Source organism: Telopea speciosissima, chromosome 8 (assembly GCF_018873765.1).
Source record: "Telopea speciosissima isolate NSW1024214 ecotype Mountain lineage chromosome 8, Tspe_v1, whole genome shotgun sequence".
Taxonomy (NCBI): Eukaryota; Viridiplantae; Streptophyta; class Magnoliopsida; order Proteales; family Proteaceae; genus Telopea; species Telopea speciosissima.
Window position 1 is genome coordinate 41,010,281 of NC_057923.1, and position 17,344 is coordinate 41,027,624.

Genomic DNA, 17,344 nt, shown 5'->3' on the forward strand with positions numbered 1-17,344 from the left:
TCAAAATTTGTCCGAACTTTGAAAACAAGTGTATTTGCTTTTTTAATGGGAAAAATACAAGTATTTTTTTAATGATAAAACAACAGTCTTTTATCATTAAAAGACTAATATTAGATGATGTAAAAACTACACGCTTGGGTTATTATTTCATGTAAAACCTCAACCCATCTGAGAGGCCTAAGCCCTTCAGAAGGGCTTCTTCCAAAGATTGTAAGTAATTTTTTTTTCTGAAAATGACCAAAATGCCCCACATCAAAGTTGACTAATCAAATGGCTTCAGAATTGGTACAGAACTTTGCAAACAAGAGTATTTTATCATTAGAAGACTAACTATTAAATGATGGAGTAAAAACATGTTTTGGCCATTAATTTATGTCACACCTCTGAGACTTTCTCTTTAGAAGGGCTACATTTCACTGTTCTTTTTGGGAAAAGTTTCCCAGGACACCCTAGTGGTACTATCGCTCTCCCACATGGGTTTTTATTGTTCTCTTTTTTGTGAAAACTTTGGTTATTTACTATTCAAAAAACCTCTCTTTCTGAAACATTAGGGACATCCAAAGACTGTTTCTGACATGCCGAAAACCATATTTAAAGAATTAATTCAATTCGAACCAGATTAAGACAAAAATGACAATGATCTTATTACAGATTACATCACCAATATCAAGTCCTAAACATGAACTGGCTTAACCAGAAATACGTCTCACTTCCAACTGCATGCTAGCCAGCTAGGCAAGGTCTACAAATCACTGAACCGGAAAGATGAGCAAGTAATAGCTATCTTCTGAACATACCTGAACTTTGGAGTGTTCTGCTATACTCAGCAATGACCGGAGAGTTCTTTACCATATCCCATATTCGGGCAGAATTCCTCAACCACTCACGTTCTGACACAGCCTTTGCAAAGTGCCGGCAATTAATAGACAGCACCTGAGTCAGACAAAAATAAATAACATAACTTAAATCTGAAATATCCGGCAAAGCGGAAAATTATTTTTTTGATGAGAGAGAGAGAGAGAGTACCAAATCACGGAGTTTCCCTAACATGGAAACATAGCTTTCACATTGAACTCTCTGCAAGTCATCTTGTCTCTTTGATGGGATTAGAAACAGCTCCAGCTCTGCTGAGCCCAAATCATCAGTCTTGTTATCAGAGGACCCAGAAGATTGCATTTGCGCTTTGATATTGTTTACATATTTCTTTCCCATGAACGAAGACAAGCTGAAATATTGTGAAAGTGCTCTCCTAAGCTGCAGAGTATTAATAGGAAAGAGATCCAGTTCTCTCAATCTATACAAAAAGAAATATAAGTTCTCAGTACATATGTGGGAGTTTGCGATCCTTTAAATCTACTGCTTTATAATGCTGTGACTACAGCCAGTCAACTAAATCAATTATGTAGTAGCCATCTCTTCAGGCATTTGTCAATGAGGCAAGGACTTGAGACATATCAAGTAGAGTCAAATTTGGAAGGGGAACTTTAAAATGACCTCTTTTCATTTTCGGTTCTTCTTTGTGCATAGATTTCTGACAAGAACTAACTAGCAAAGACAACTGGTTAGCTTCAACAATTTCTATGTGGCTTCACTAGGGCTGTTTGAGCCATTTTGTGGCCTATATTGGTAACTGGTACCCTCAAAAGGATCTGTGACCTTGTGGAGTTTTCATAGTTGATTTCCCTTACCAGGAAAGGTAAGTTTAAATGGAGATCTGTGTTTTTGGCCATCATATTGACTCTGTCACAAGGAATAACAGGATGTTTCAAGGATGACACAGATTTACCAATGAGATGATTGGAATGGCTATGTTGAGGACTGCTAGATGGGCTACAACCTTTGTAGCCTTCTGGTGTATTATGAGATCTAATGATTTTATGGCCACCGGCCTGTTCAAATGTGGTGCAGAAGAAAATTCAACATGCTTAGACCCCACCACCATTGCTTAATGTTATCAACCTGGACATGGATGGCAGCTCCTTTGGCAATCCTAGGCCAGCGGGTTTTGAATGTGTTTTTGGAATCATTAGGGTATGGTTTTATTGCAGTCGGATTTTCCTATCCTATTGGGAGAGTAGATTCAATCATGAGATGAAGGCAATTATTAAAGGTTTTGAAGTGTCTCTGGCTAATGGTTAGGTGAGCACTACTAGTCTGGCAGGAGATTTGTTGCTGTTGATTTGCTGGCTACAATCCAATTCTGTAAGGCCATGTCATTATTTCTATCTTCTTAAGAAAGCCAGATCCTTGGGGAGAATGAGGTCTGCAACATGCTATAGCTGAAGACTAGTTGGGGATTTGAATAGGGAATCATTGTAGCAGGGGCGTTACCATATTGTTGGCTCCTTTGTTCAGAGTTTAGGCCTTACCTTTGTTGTTGTTCTCTGTCTGTACTTTAGCTATTCTCTTGTAATTAGTTTAGTATTCCTTATCCCAAAAAAGAAAAAATGATATACAACTTGTCCTCCCCTCAGCCAACTGTGACTGGCACAAGAACATTAGGACGATAAACCCGGTGAATGCATAAAATAGAAGTTCTAGATCAAGACTTCTAATGAAATTGTCCTTAAAGCAATGGGTGAGGGCTATCAACAAGACTCTAATGATTACTGAACTAATTAAGAGAAGAACTGCTGGTCTCCATCAGAACACATCAATTGGATCTACTGATATAACGGACATGTGGGAGCCGCTGGAAGAAGGCTTACTACCCCTAGAAACAACTCGGCATGTTTCAATGATACAATCACCTTTTCCAAGGAGTTGGATACATCCTCCACTGGTTACCAATCACCTATTCCAGCTTATCAAGTAAAGCCGTGGACTGAATTTGACCATGAAGGAGATGGCTCTCCTGGCGTATGAGGCAGAGGACATGGTGGTTGAGGAAGGGAGAAAGGAAGAAGAAATAACAATGGGTTCTTTGAGTACAATGGAGATGGAGGTTGAGATGGTGGGTGTGGGTATGGTGGCAGAGGTAGAGGCTGTAGAAGGGGCCACGGTTTCTGTGGGAGTGGATGAGGTTATTGTGGTGATATGCAACATGAATCCGGTGGTTACAATGACTATATTGGTGCTGATGCATCTTCTCAAGACCGTAGGCGTGGTCGTGGAAGGGGAAGGGGCTGTGGTCGTGGTTATGATTATAGATCAGCAGATGGTCCAGTCTAGGCAGCTGCTTAAGCCCTAGTGTTATAACCGCACCCGAGGCCCTAATATTTTATTAATATCCTTGTGACGTGTAGATGGTGTTGCCACGTATGCCAGTGAGCTATTTGCCATGGTGGTTAAGCCCAGTCATAAGATCATTGACCACTTTACGGGTTTGCCGTCAAAGAAAGGTTCCTCAACCGACAGTGGGAAAAATTCGTCGATTACCCTCCTAGCACCAGCCCTTATGTTATGGCTTGGCATATTTTGATCCGAACCCTAACCCGAATCCAAATGTAGGTCCGGAACCTGAAGTTGTGGCACCGTGTACGTTCTGGAGTATTGATTTGATGTTCGAATGGGTAGAAGATAAAGAAGGAATCCCAGTGGTAACCCGCCGCTTGTCAGCAAAATGACAAATACCTCCCCCGTGAGGCTGTGGGATCTACATACAGATGTACAACTCATATTACCCCTAATTTTTTTCTATTTTAGTTGAAGGAAAATCAATTTTTAAAACAAGAAAATTAAAAAAAAATACATATGGAAAAAAAATTTCGACACCGTGAGGCTGTGGATCGGCCTTCGTTGTCTAACATATATTAATATCATCACCATCCAACAACATTTGTACATAGTATTTTCAAAAAAATAATTTTAGAGAAATAGGATTTACCTTAAATAGTGAAAAAAAGACTTGGAGGATGAGCTTAGATGAGCCTCCGACATGTTTCGGACGATAGTAAAAAACCATGAAGATCAATGGTTGGAGAGTGGAAGAAAATCAAGGAGAAGAAAAGAAATGAGGAGAGGAGGAAAAAACAGTTCTGTAGACAATTCTGTAGAGGTCTCGGTCGAAATATGGACCGAAACCATCGATATTTGGTCTTTATGTAAGAGGTGACGTGACCTCTTAAGTGAAAAACATGTTTTTTTACATATTTCGCCGATACATCGGTTTTAGACTGAAATGTGCCGATATTTCACGAAATTTTGACCCAAATATTGCATTTTTTCATTTCGTTTGGGCATTTCATCTCTGCCAGGTCGAAATTACCAAAATATGGCAAAATTTCACCTATATATCGTGAGATTTGGTTCCATGCTCATAGGCAGTCTCGTCTCGGGATTTAGAAAAATCGAGAAACTCGGCGAGATGTTCGCGAGAGATCTCGCGAGTTCTCGAGCTATGAGCGTATCGGTTGGCACTTCCTCCATCCTTCGAGGGTGTACATGACGTATTCCATGTGTCCATGTAGAAATACATTCATAACCCGAGTCATATCCTATCACAAGAACCACCAGAGATCGTAGCCGATATGACCTACAAGGAGCAACCCGAGAAGTTTTTGGACAGCAAGGTTGTCCTCCTTCGCAATCCACCTATCTTATATATGAAGATGATATATGAAGATGAAGTGGTGTAACCATGGAACCAAATCTCGCGATATATCGGCAAAATTTCGCCATATTTCAGTAATTTCGACCTGGCCGAGATGAAATGCCCAAACGAAATGAAAAAGTGCAATATTTCGGTCGAAATTTCATGAAATATCGGCACATTTCAGCCTAAAACCGATATATCGGCAAAATATGTAAAAAAACATGTTTTTCACTTAAGAGGTCACATATAAAGACCAAATATCGACCAAGACCTCTACAGAACTATTTTTTCCTCCTCCTCTCCTCATTTCTTCTCTTCTCCTTGATTTTCTTCCACTCTCCAAGCATTGATCTTCATAGTTTTCGACGCATTATCGCCAGAAACACGTCGGAGGCTCATCTAAGCTCATCCTCCAAGCCTTTTTTCACTATTTAAGGTAAATCCTATTTCTCTAAAACTACTTTTTTGAAAATACTATCTACAAATGTTGTTGGATGGTGATGATATTAATATATGTTAGACACCGGAGGTCGATCTACAGCCTCATGGTATCGAAATTTTATTTCCATATGTATTTTCTTTTACAGTTTTCTGGTTTTAAATATTGATTTTCCTACAACAAAAATAGGAAAAAATTAGGGGTAATATGACTTAGATGGAAATGAGTTAAATATATGTTAGACACCAATGGCCAATCTACGGCTTCACGGTGTCTAATTTATTTTTCTGCCCATAAATAATTATTTTAATTTTTAAAAATTAAGAAAAATATATAAAAATTTAAAAAAAAAAAAGAAATAAATAAGGAAAAAAATGAGCTTTAAGTTTGAAAAATAATGAAAAAATATGAAAGTAATTTCTACATGTTTTGAATTGCATTAGATATATGTTATGTTTAATAATTTATGGTTTTATTGTGTTAGGTCTATATTTATATTAAAATTATATATAAAAAATTGTTTTTAATTATGCAAAAAATATAAGGGTTAGGGGAAAAATATTAAATAGCTATATAAGTGTATTAGTATTATAAAAGTGTCAATTGAAGTGCATCTACATTAAGTTTTTAATTTTTTGTTTTACTTACATTACAGTAAACAAGTATTATTATGGCGGATCGTGAAAGACTATGTGCGAAGGGCAAGCAAAAAGTGGGGGAAAGTAGTCAACAGAGGGGACAAAGGCAGCAAAGAGAACAGAGAGAACGAGAGACCCGCCAGCCAACATAGGGGTGACATTGCATGGTTACATGGCACTCCAATTAATGGGGATAAAAGAAAATCCCAATGTAACTATTGTCACACGCAGTTTTTGGGAGGTGGGTCTAGTAGACTTAAACAACATCTGACTGGAGGATCTAAAGATGTTGTAGGTTGTCATATGGTCCCTACTCAAGTAGCTAGAGGAATTGGTGACAGTTTGAGGGGAAAAAAGAAGAGGAAGGCTGACAAGCAGTGGAGGAAAACAATACCATGATGATGATGATGACTCCTCTGAGGATGATGATGAGGACATTGCAGTACCTGATGATATACAAATAGCAGAGGAGGCTACGGATTTTCGACGGACTGTTTCAAGGAGTAGAGTAAGTTTTCAAGATGATCAACAGAGACAGAGTAGGGGGTAGTGGAGGAGCTGACACATCTAGAGGTTCTAGATCTTTCAATCATTTTAAAAGATCACAAAGTGTGAGAGCAGTCCCAACACCTCTATCAGTACCAGTACCACTATCAGCATCAGATCCTAAATTGCATAAGAAGAAAGGAAGCAGTCAACCAAGAATCAAAGGAGCATGGAAGGGATTGAAGGGGTTGGTTAAATTATCAATAGCTAAGTGGATGCTATACCATACCATCCCAGCAAACACTGCACAATGCCCCCATTATGATACCATGATAGATACCATTGCAGAGGCTGGCCCAGGATTCAAGGGCCCCACCCCATATGAGATAATGAATGTTTATCTACCTCAACAAAAGCTTGAGAATGATGAGTATATTAGGAAGATGAGGAGTATGTGGGAGATATATGGGGTGACTATAATGGCAGATGGATGGACTGGGCGTACAAGAAAGTCCATCATCAATTTCATGGTTTATTGTAATGGGAGGACAGTTTTCCTCAAATCTGTGGATGCATCCAAAGAGATAAAGGATGCGAAATACATTTACAGATTGTTAAAGTAGTTGAAAAAGATGTGGGCATTGAGAACGTTGTCCAAATTATAACGGACAATGGAAGCAACTTCAAACTGGCCGGTGAGAAGATGATGAACAATAGTAAGTACCGGCTCTTCTGGACTCCTTGTGCAGCCCATTGCATTGATTTAATGCTAAAGGATATGGGAAAGTTAAAGTTGGTGAAGACTATGGTTGAAAGTGCAAGACAAGTAACCAACTTTGTATTCAACCGCTCCTATGCACTCAATCTGCTGAGGGAAAAATGTGGGGGTGACTTGGTTAGGCCTGGCATCACAAGAATTGCCACCAACTACATTGCCCTAAAAAGCATTGAGACAAAAAAGACTGGGCTGAGAAGTATGTTTGCTTCTAAGGAGTGGATTAGATGGAAGGGTTCCAATACTGCAAGTGAGAGGGAAGCACAAGCAACCATGTCATCTGAGGACTTTTGGACAAAACTAAGCAAAGTGGTGAGAGTTTTGGAGCTAGTAATTAAAGTTCTACATATTGCTGACTCCGCTCTTAAGGGCCCAACCATGCCAGACCTATATGCTGCAATGGACTTGATGAAAGATAGTGTCTACAGTGTGGCTCCTCGCAGTAGCAAACACTACTAGGATATCATCAATACTCGTGGAAAGAATCAACTTATGCATCCACTACATAAAGCTGGTGAGTAAATTTATTTTATGTAACTAATTCATAGTATTACTATTTACTAATTACCTATACATTTGACAATATCTCATTTCTATATGTCAAATTTCAGCATAGTAAAGAAGTTGGAGCCAGATGGTGCACTACAAGCAATTTGCAACAATGAGGTAAGTCTTACAATTCATTTGGAAACTTAACTTATTGATGCTTTCAAACCATAGTTCGAGAACTCGTTTCGTTTCGGTATTTCGAGCTGACCGAAATATCCGAAATATTCGAAATTTCAGATATTTCGTTCGAAATATTGTATTTTTTCTGGTATGTTTCGATAGGTCATTTCGGTGGGTTTTAGGCCAAGTTAAGGCCTGAAACTTCATGAAAACCCTATTTTAGGCTATATAAACACATTTAAATGTTCAAATTGCAAAAATAGTCACCCAAAATGGTGTTTTGGATGTGCACCATTGATTGGCAACGTACGGTCGAACCCTAATGTATAAGTGTATAACTTAGTTAATTACACATTTACACATACACATTGTACATTAAACAAGTAAATTGACTTGGAACTAAGTTGAAAACATAATGACTCATAAGTTAAGTCATAAATCATAATATTAAGTACATAAGACATCAAGTCAATAACAAGTTAACAAATAACAACTTAAAAGTTAAGATTTAAGAAGATGATATCAAACATTCCAAATCACAATATATCAATATCCCCAATTGTCCCCTACAAGGCTACAAGTCAAGTAGTCAACTAGTCATCATTCATCTCAAATGTTTACAAATTTGCTAATAATAACTACTCCGCCGTCCAGGATCAACCCCACTCATGGTGCGCTGGAGCCGACGTGTATTGCTCTCCGACTGTAGGACAAATGCATGCCACGTCATAGTCTGGGAGAAGGAGCGAGTGTAGTCATCCACAGTGGCCATGTAAACTGCATCATCAACATCTTGAAGGTAACCTATCCTAGGATATAGGTCACCAAATCGTGAAGAAGTACTACCCATCGATCCACTATGATATGAGTCATATGACGGCTCTGGGAGCATGTACGGGTTATACGGCTGCGGCTGGTGGGTTGGGTAGCCAGTGTAGGAAAAGAAGTCATGCACAAAAGACGATCCACTATATCCTTGTGAGTGGGAGTCATACTCAAAGCGGAATGGATGGAGAAGATATAGGTGCCGCCCCCAAGGTACGCCAGAATGCCCTTCGCCACATGGATGTGAATGAGATGAACCATGCTCGATTGTCTTTGGAGATGGACTGCTGTCTACATGAAAAGATGGGGCACGGAAATGCCCGCTCGATCTCTGTCTCTATCGCCAATACTCGATCCACCAACAGCGAGATAGGGCATCAATGTCCATAAGCTCAGCCTGCCTACTGGTACCACTACCACGACCACCAGGACGGGACTGGCCACGCTGCTTTCTCGAGTAGGTCGAGGTGGACGATGTGGGCCGTGTGGCTGGTGTGGGGTTGGTGGGGGCACGGATTGCCTCTTGCTGCTCTTGTACCACAAACGGGACTCGAGTTCCCTCATATGCTTGACCACCATCACCATCATCATCACGTCCATCATTACTTTCATCATCATCACCATCTCCACCAGGACCACCACCACCATCTCCACCAGATGACATAGACCAATCTTCATCCTCCTCATCAACACCACCGAGAGGATCGAACGGTATGGGTGACGCGTCCCGTGCATGTACCTCACCTCTGCGCACCATGAAGTCATCCACATCGCCTTCTATGTGTTCAGCTATCATGGGGTCAGGTCTACCTCCAGGCTGATCTAACACTCGCTCACCTCTATCCCTCACCCAATCAACAATAGGATCTTCATCATTTGACTCCACCTGAAAAATGTCGGCGAGATCGATATTTTCCCTGATACCCTCTTGTCCCATGCGTATGTGTTGCATCTTCAACCTCAAATTATAATGCATATACACTAAGTCAAAGAGACGTTCAGAACCCAATCTATTTCTCCTCTTGGAGTGGATGAGAGAAAATGTACTCCAATTCCGTTCACGCCGGATTGAACATGTCCGGAGAGAACCTTGATTGCTATTTTTCTTAAATTGTTTGCGAACCCCATACAACACCCACCATTCAATTGCATTACAACAAAAGAAACATGTCACCTTCATTTCAAAAGAATAAGATATTGAATTGAGTAATGACTAATGAAGTAATGACTAATGAGTACCAGCATCACCGTGTGTCCGCCTTTGTGCGACCGGTTCCAAAACTTCCCCATGCATCCCTAAAAGTCTTCAACTATAATCATTTGAAAAATATTTAAAATTAGTAATGACTCGTTACTATTTAGTATTGAATTGAGTAATTCCAAATGAATTATAACTTATAAGACTCACCTCATTGTTGCATATCGCCTGTAATTTACTATTCGGCTCCAACTTGGCAACTACTTCTTTGATTGCGTCAATAAGACTATTATTCAACCCAAGCCTATGACTGTATTGATACTTGGGGTTCAAATAATATGCTGAAATTGACATTACATATTGACTAGTTAGTAATATATCCTTTAAATTAACTTTAAAAGATGTAATTGCATAAAAAAACAAAGAGTGTACACTCACCAGCCTTATGCAGTGGATGCATAAGTTGATTTTCCCAGCGCTCCTTGATAATTTTGAGAAAGTGTTTGCTACCTTGTGGATTTGCAATGTAAACACCTTCATTCATCAAGTCTATGGCAGCATATAGATGTGGCATGGTTGGTCCCTTGATAGCAGAATCAATTATATGCAAAACCTTGACCACTGGGTCTAGAAGTTGTACCACTTTATGCAACTTAGACCAAAAGTCATCTGATGAAATTGTAGCTTGTACTTCCCTACCACCATGGGTATTGAACCCATTCCAGTTGAACCAGTCTTCAGAAGCAAACATTGATCTCAGTCCAGACTTCTTGGTTTCTATACTCTTGAGTGCAATGTAGTTGGTGGCAAATCTAGTTATGCCTGGCCTCACTAAGTCATCCCCACACTTCTCCCACAAGAGGTTTAGTGCAAACCCATGGTTGTAGACAAAGTTGGTCATTTGCCTTGCCTTTTCCACGACATGTTGTACCAATTTGATCTTTCCCATGTCCTTCAACATGAGGTCTATACAATGGGCAGCACATGGAGTTCAAAACAACCGGTACTAATTGTTTTGCATCAACTTCTCACCGGCACTCTTGTAGTTGCTTCCGTTGTCCGTTACAATTTGGACAACATTCCCCACTCCTACATCTTCTACCACTTCCTTCAAGAATTTGTAGATATACTTTGCATCCTTTTTCTCCTTGGATGCATCAACGCAGACTTTCGAAAGACTGTCCTCCCATCACAATACACCATAAAGTTGATGATGGACTTTCTTGTAGGACCAGTCCAACCATCACACATTATGGTCACCCCATAGTTCTCCCACAGCCCCCTCATTTTATTGATGTAGTCTTCAAGCTCTCTCTTCTGTTGGGGCAAATACACATTCATAATCTCATATGGGGTGGCCCCTTATACCCTGGGCCAGCCTCAGCAATGGAATCTATCATAGTCTGATAAAAGGGGCCTTGTCTTTGTGTTTCTTGGGATGGTATGGTATAACATCCACTTAGCTATAGATTCCTTCACCATCCCCTTGATTTTTCCATGCTCCCTTGATTTTTGGTTGTTTGTTGCCTTTCTTTCTATAAACACCAGGTGCTTGGTGAAGTCTTTGGGTCATCTTGTGGTGGTGGAGGCGGAGGGGAGCTGCCCTCGTACTCTGTGATCTCCTAAAGGGATTAGGCAACCCACCTCCTCCACTTGTACCTGCTCCTCCACTACCACTAGCACCAGCTCTTCCACTACCACCTACTCTCTGTCTCTCGACTCTCTCCCGATCCTCATGATAAGCGGCTCTGCTCATCATCGTGCTCGTCTCAACCCTAGCCTCTTGCTCGGTCTCTATATCATCAGGAACATAGACATCATCACTGTCATCATCATCATCATCACGATGGCTTGATTGGCCTCCCGCTGTACACCTCACTACTTCCTCAAGATCTACTTTTGCCTTCTCCCTCTGAGCCTTCCTCTTACTCCCTCCCTTCATGTAATCAATGACGACCCTAGATACCTCCACAGGGGACCATATGACATGCGACCACTTAAGGAGAATTCCGGCTAGATGTTGTTTGAGTCTAGTGGCACCACCTCCCAAAAGCGCATGTGACAATAGTTGCATTGGGATTTTCTTTTATCCCCATCAATTGGAGTGCCATGCAACCATGCAATGTCACCCCAGGTGCACACCCTCCTCCTGGGTCTGGGCCGGCTGCCTCTGCCCCTCTTGCCTCTGGCTCTGTCGTTTACCACGGTTCGTCATAATCAGACTAGTTTACTGTTGCATGAATAAAAGACAATTCATTAATCACTGAAGCACATCAATTCTTTTAGTTTAAAATTTTAAATGTTCAAGAATTAAGATTTAAGAGCACTAATACAAGTATATAAGTATATAACTATGTAGTATTTTTCCCCTAACCCTCATATTTTTCTCATATTTAAAAATAATTTTTAAAAATATTTTTCAAATAAATATTGGCCTAGCACAACAAAATCGAAAAGATATGTAAATGGGCAGCAAATAAGAAGTATGTACAATTTACTTTTATATTTTTCAGTAATTTTAAAACAAAAACCTCATATTATTTCTTATTTTTTGCTATTTTTTTAAATTTTTTAAATATTTTTTATAATTTTCAAAAATTAAAATAATTAATTATTGGCAGAAAAATATTTTTGACACCATGAGGCCATAGATCAGCCAATTGTGTCTAACATATATTTAATTCATCACCATACAATATACATAACCCCTATTACTTTTTTATTTTTGTTGTAAATAAATCCCATTTTTGAAGTAGAAAAATAAATAAATAATATATATACCAAAAAAAAATTTCAACACCGTGAAGTCGTAGATCGGCTTCCGATGTCTAACATATATTTATTTCATCACAAACAAACATGTTGATCAAGCATTTCCCTAAAAAAAATCAATTTTGAGAATATGGTTTTACCTGAAATAGTGGAAAGACTTCACAGATGTGCTAAGAAGTTTGTTCTCCAAGTGATTCCGGCGTAGATGTGGCAAGGATTCAAGTGGGAAGTGGAAGATTGAAGAAGAAATAAGCAAAAACCTTCAAAAACCAAGCAAATGAGGAAAAATGCTCTGTTTCTCAGTCTCGATCGAAATTTCGACCGAGACTATCGAAACATGGTATTTTATATAAAGCATTTTCTCGAGATTTTCGAAATCTCGCGAGATTTTGAAAAAATCTCGAAATATCTCGAAATCTCAAGAATTTCGATCGAAATTTAGTATTTTTTTTATTCGAGGGGTCATTTCGTTTCGAGGGGGTCGAAATTCTCGTTTTTTTTATCGAGATTTTGAACTATGTTTCAAACAAGTAGTGAAGAAGTACTTACTAATTTTCCACATGGGTGTAGATCAAGATATTTAGGGATGCATTGGGAAGTTTTGGAACTGATGCTGCGTTATAAGGCAGAGCACACGGTGATGCTGGTAATTCTTTTAAGTTTTAATATGTATTGAAATTTGAAAGTTGAAACAACATTTGACACGTCTTTTTTTGTTGTAAACTTGTAATGCAGCTGAATGGTGGGTGTTGTATGGGGAATCGGCTGAGAATTTAAGAAGAATAGCAATCAAAGTCCTTGCCCAAACATGTTCCGCATCTGGCTGTGAGAGGAACTGGAGTACCTTTGCACTCATCCACTCCAAGAGGCACAACAAATTGCGGTCTGAACGTCTATCTGACATGGTGTATGTGCACTACAACTTGAGGCTGAAACTGCAACACATACGCATAGGACATGAGGGACAGAGGGGCACTATTGACCTCGCCGACATCTTTCAAGTTGACTCAGACGATGAGGACCCTATTATGGATTGGGTAAGGGATAGAGGTGAGCTAGTGTTGGATCAGGAGGGAGGTAGGCCTGAGATACCGATATATCGCGAGATATTATACCTTGCCTACAAGTCTCAAAATGTCAATATCTCGCCGAGATCTCGGATCTCAGTCGAGATCTCAGTTTGACATAGAAAAATGCCCATCTAGGTCCTTTATATGAGTGTCAAATCTCGAGATCTTGCTGGAATCCTTGATACACAGACACCTATCTATGGCAGGAACCAAGACAGACAAGACAGACAATTATTTATGCCTAATATCATTTAAGTAAATGTTTTTGTATTTGATTTACTTAAGATATTATTCATAACTAAGCAAATACCCCCCTAATTGAATCCAATAAAACTAGTTAAAAAATCAAATTCCAAAAGAAAAAAAAACGTCAACCCCCCAGTTTAAGAACAAAAATTGGATTTTCGACGGTAGGTGCAATTTTCAACTTTCTAATCTTGGGGTTTTTCTCAAATCTAAAAATTCCATAAATCTTATTATGGTAAAACATTGCTAAAAACCAAAAGTGCAGTAAAATATTCATTTGTTTTGATGTCCAAAAAACTATTTTCATTAAGAGCGATTTTGACAGCATTCGCACACACTGAATTAAGTTTGACCGGAACATAACTCTTTCAATATAAATCAGATTTAAGCAATCCTGGACTTGTTGGAAAGCTTTTAAAACAAAGCTTTCCAACAAGTCTAAGATTACTAAAATCTTATTTATATTGAAGGAGTTATGTACCGGTCAAACTTAAATGATCTTAGGCATAAATGAGTGTGTTTGTCCTGTGTCTCTCCTAGTTTATAGCATAAGTAAGTGTCTGTCTTGCTTTCCCACTAACTGAAACTCCTATTTGGACTTTGTTTTTGCAAAATTTGATAGTGTCATTGTGTTTAAATGGCCTAAAATAGGCTGAATACCAAGTTTCAGACCCAAACTAGGTCTAAAACCCACCGAGATGAGGCTTCGAGTCGAGAAAGAAAAAACTGCACCAACTCGGCGAGATCTCGCCGAGATCTCGACTCAACTCAGTTTTTCAAGGGTCCAAGTTGGCACCGAGAACCGAGTTTTCAAACCTTGGATACGCTACCGACCCGGTCTTCGCCAGAACCTCGTAAAGTCCAATGAATCTCGGACTCAGCTTGCCCTTCTTGCTGAATCGCATCACCCCCTTGGTGGGCGATACCTTGAGAAACACCTTATCTCCGACAGTGAACTTTAGATCCTTCCTCCTCATGTCTGTATAATCCTTCTGTCTGGACTAGGCTACCTTGATTCGTGAACGAATCAAATCCACTTTCTCACATGTTGCCTGGATCAAATCAGGACCAAAAATACGCCGTAATGAAAAATCATATAGAAACCTTAGGAGGCCTAGAGCTTTAAGATAGCTTTGAAACGAGGGCAAGGAAGCTCTCCAACTCGATCTAAAAATCTTAAGTTTATAGGATTGCTAAAAGAATAGAGAAGATCAAGACGAGGCTTGAAAGAACAAAGACATATCATTAATCTCAAGCAAAGAATAGAGAAGTTCAAAGCTTGAAGAAACAAGACTTGAAAGACATACCATTGAACTCAAGCAAAGAATTCATGAAGTAAAGGCAAGGTATAAAATTTCGCGATATATCGGTATCTCGGGCCTACCGAGATATCCGAAATATCCAAAATATGGTGAAATTTTCCCAAAATATTGTATTTTTTTTGCACTATTTCGGGAGTCCATCTCGATGGGTTTTTGGCCGTTTGGGCTTGCACCCTTGATTAACAGTATACGGTCGCCGACCCTAATGTATAAATAGTTAAATACACATTGATTAAGCAATCAAAGATATAAAAGAAATTTAAACAAACTAATTAAAACTCATACGACATAATTCATAAATCATATTCTCATAAACTCCATAATAGTCAATGACTCAATAGTCAATATTCAATAGCTCAATAGTCAATACTTTAATAGGCAATACACAAAGTCACAACTCACAAGTTCACAAATCACGACTTATAAGAGACAAGGGTATAAGACTCACAAGACTCACAAGTCACAAGTGCTAATAATAGTTGTTGTGCCTTCGATCAACCCCGCTCATGGCCCGCTTGAGTCGCCGTCCATTGTTCTCTATTTGAAGGACATATGTAGCCTACGGTATAGTTTCGGAGAATAAACGAGTGTAGTCATCCACAACTGTCATGTAAATGGAGCCATCAACATACTATAGGTAACCTATCCTAGGATATGGGTTAGGGTTACCAATCGATCCAGCCTGGGAAGAAGATGATCAAGTATGATATGATGTCGGCGGAAGCGGCATTGGCACTAGCTGCATGTATGGCTGGTGAGGTTGATAGCTAGGGTATGCAAGATGTCATCAACAAAAGATGATCCAGTATGTCCCTGGGACTGAGATTGGGAGTCATAGTCCACTACCCCACTAAACTGCCCATATCCATATCCATATCCACCGCGAGGTTGTGATGCACTATAATCCGATGACAATGGAATGGTATGTGCGTCAAAAGATGGGGCACACCAATGCCCAGTCGATCTTCCCTCCCTATCATCCATACTCAAACCGCCAACAAAGCTAGATAAGTTATCAATGTCCATATAATCAGCTTGTAACTGTGTTTGTCGACCTCTACGCTTCCTGCTGTATGGTTGTATAGGGCTTGTGAGGGTACGGGTGCGGGGTCACGTGCACCGTGGTCCGTATCCTGTGTGGCATGACCAAATTGTCTCTCCAGTGAATCAGACTAGCTCTACAGGCATTGTATCCTCGCCTACCACATAACGCTCTTGCATTCCATCAAATTCTTCATCACCACCACCACCATTACCATCACCACCATCATCATCACCTGAGGACCTAGACAAGCCATCATCCTCAGCAACATTGTACCAATGGGTTGGAATGGTATGGGTGATGCTTCCCGTGCATGTATTCGACCCTCGTCAGCCATATAATCATCCATATCAGCACCAATCTCGGAAGCTATCACGGAGTCGGGCCTACCTCCCTCCTGATCCAACACTGGCTCACCTCTATCCCTCACTCAATCCACAATAAGGTCCTCACCGTCTGATTCAACTTGAAAGATGTCGGCAAGGTAATAGTGCCCCTTTGTCCTTCATGTCCCACGCGTATGTGTTACAGTTTCAGCCTCAAGTTGTAGTGCACATACACCATGTCAGATAGACGTTCAGACCCCAATCTGTTGTGCCTCTTGGAGTGGATGAGCGTAAAGGTACTCCAGTTCCTCTCACAGTCAGATGCAGAACATGTTTGGGCAAGGACCTTGATTGCTATTCTCCTTAAATTCTCAGTCGATTCCCCATACAACACTCATCATTCAGCTGCATTACAAGTTTACAACAAAAAAAGACATGTGTCAAATGTTGTTTCAAGTTTCAACTTTCAATACATATGTAATTTAAAACTTAAAAGAATTAGATATTGAATTGAGTACCAGCATCACCGCGTACTCTGCCTTGTATTGCAGCATCGATTCCAAAACTTCCTAATGCATCCCTAAACATCTTCATCTACACCCATGTGGAAAATTAGTAATTACTTATTACTAATTACTACTTACTAATTATATTCCAAATGAATTCTAAGACTCACCTCATTATTGCAAATAGCCTGTAGTTGATGACCATCTGGCTCCAACTTCTTTAGTACTTGTTTCATAACATCAATAAGTTGAATTTCCAACCCAAGCCTATTATTATATTGATACTTGGGGTTCAAGTAATATGCTGAAATTTGGCATATAGAAATGAGATAGTCAAATGCATAGGTAATTAGTAAGTAGTAATACTATGTATTAGTTACATAAACAAATTTACTCACCAGCTTTATGCAATGGATGCATAAGTTGATTCTCCCAGCGAGCATTGATGATATCCAAAAAGTGCTTGCTACTGTGAGGAGCTACACTGTAAACACTA

General features: G+C 39.6%; 1 protein-coding gene across 1 annotated transcript in view; it reads right to left on the minus strand.

Moving 5' to 3' along the window:
* Positions 1 to 671: 671 nt before the first annotated feature.
* The window catches only part of LOC122672697 (protein SMG9-like), an 80,548-nt gene continuing 63,875 nt past the window's right edge, over positions 672 to 17,344 (minus strand). The window contains exons 7-8 of the mRNA XM_043870171.1: positions 1,027 to 1,294; positions 672 to 933 (exon numbers count right to left, since the gene is read on the minus strand). Of these exons, the coding sequence (XP_043726106.1) occupies positions 781 to 933; positions 1,027 to 1,294 (421 nt within the window). The 3' untranslated portion in view covers positions 672 to 780. The remainder of the gene's footprint in view (positions 934 to 1,026; positions 1,295 to 17,344) is intronic.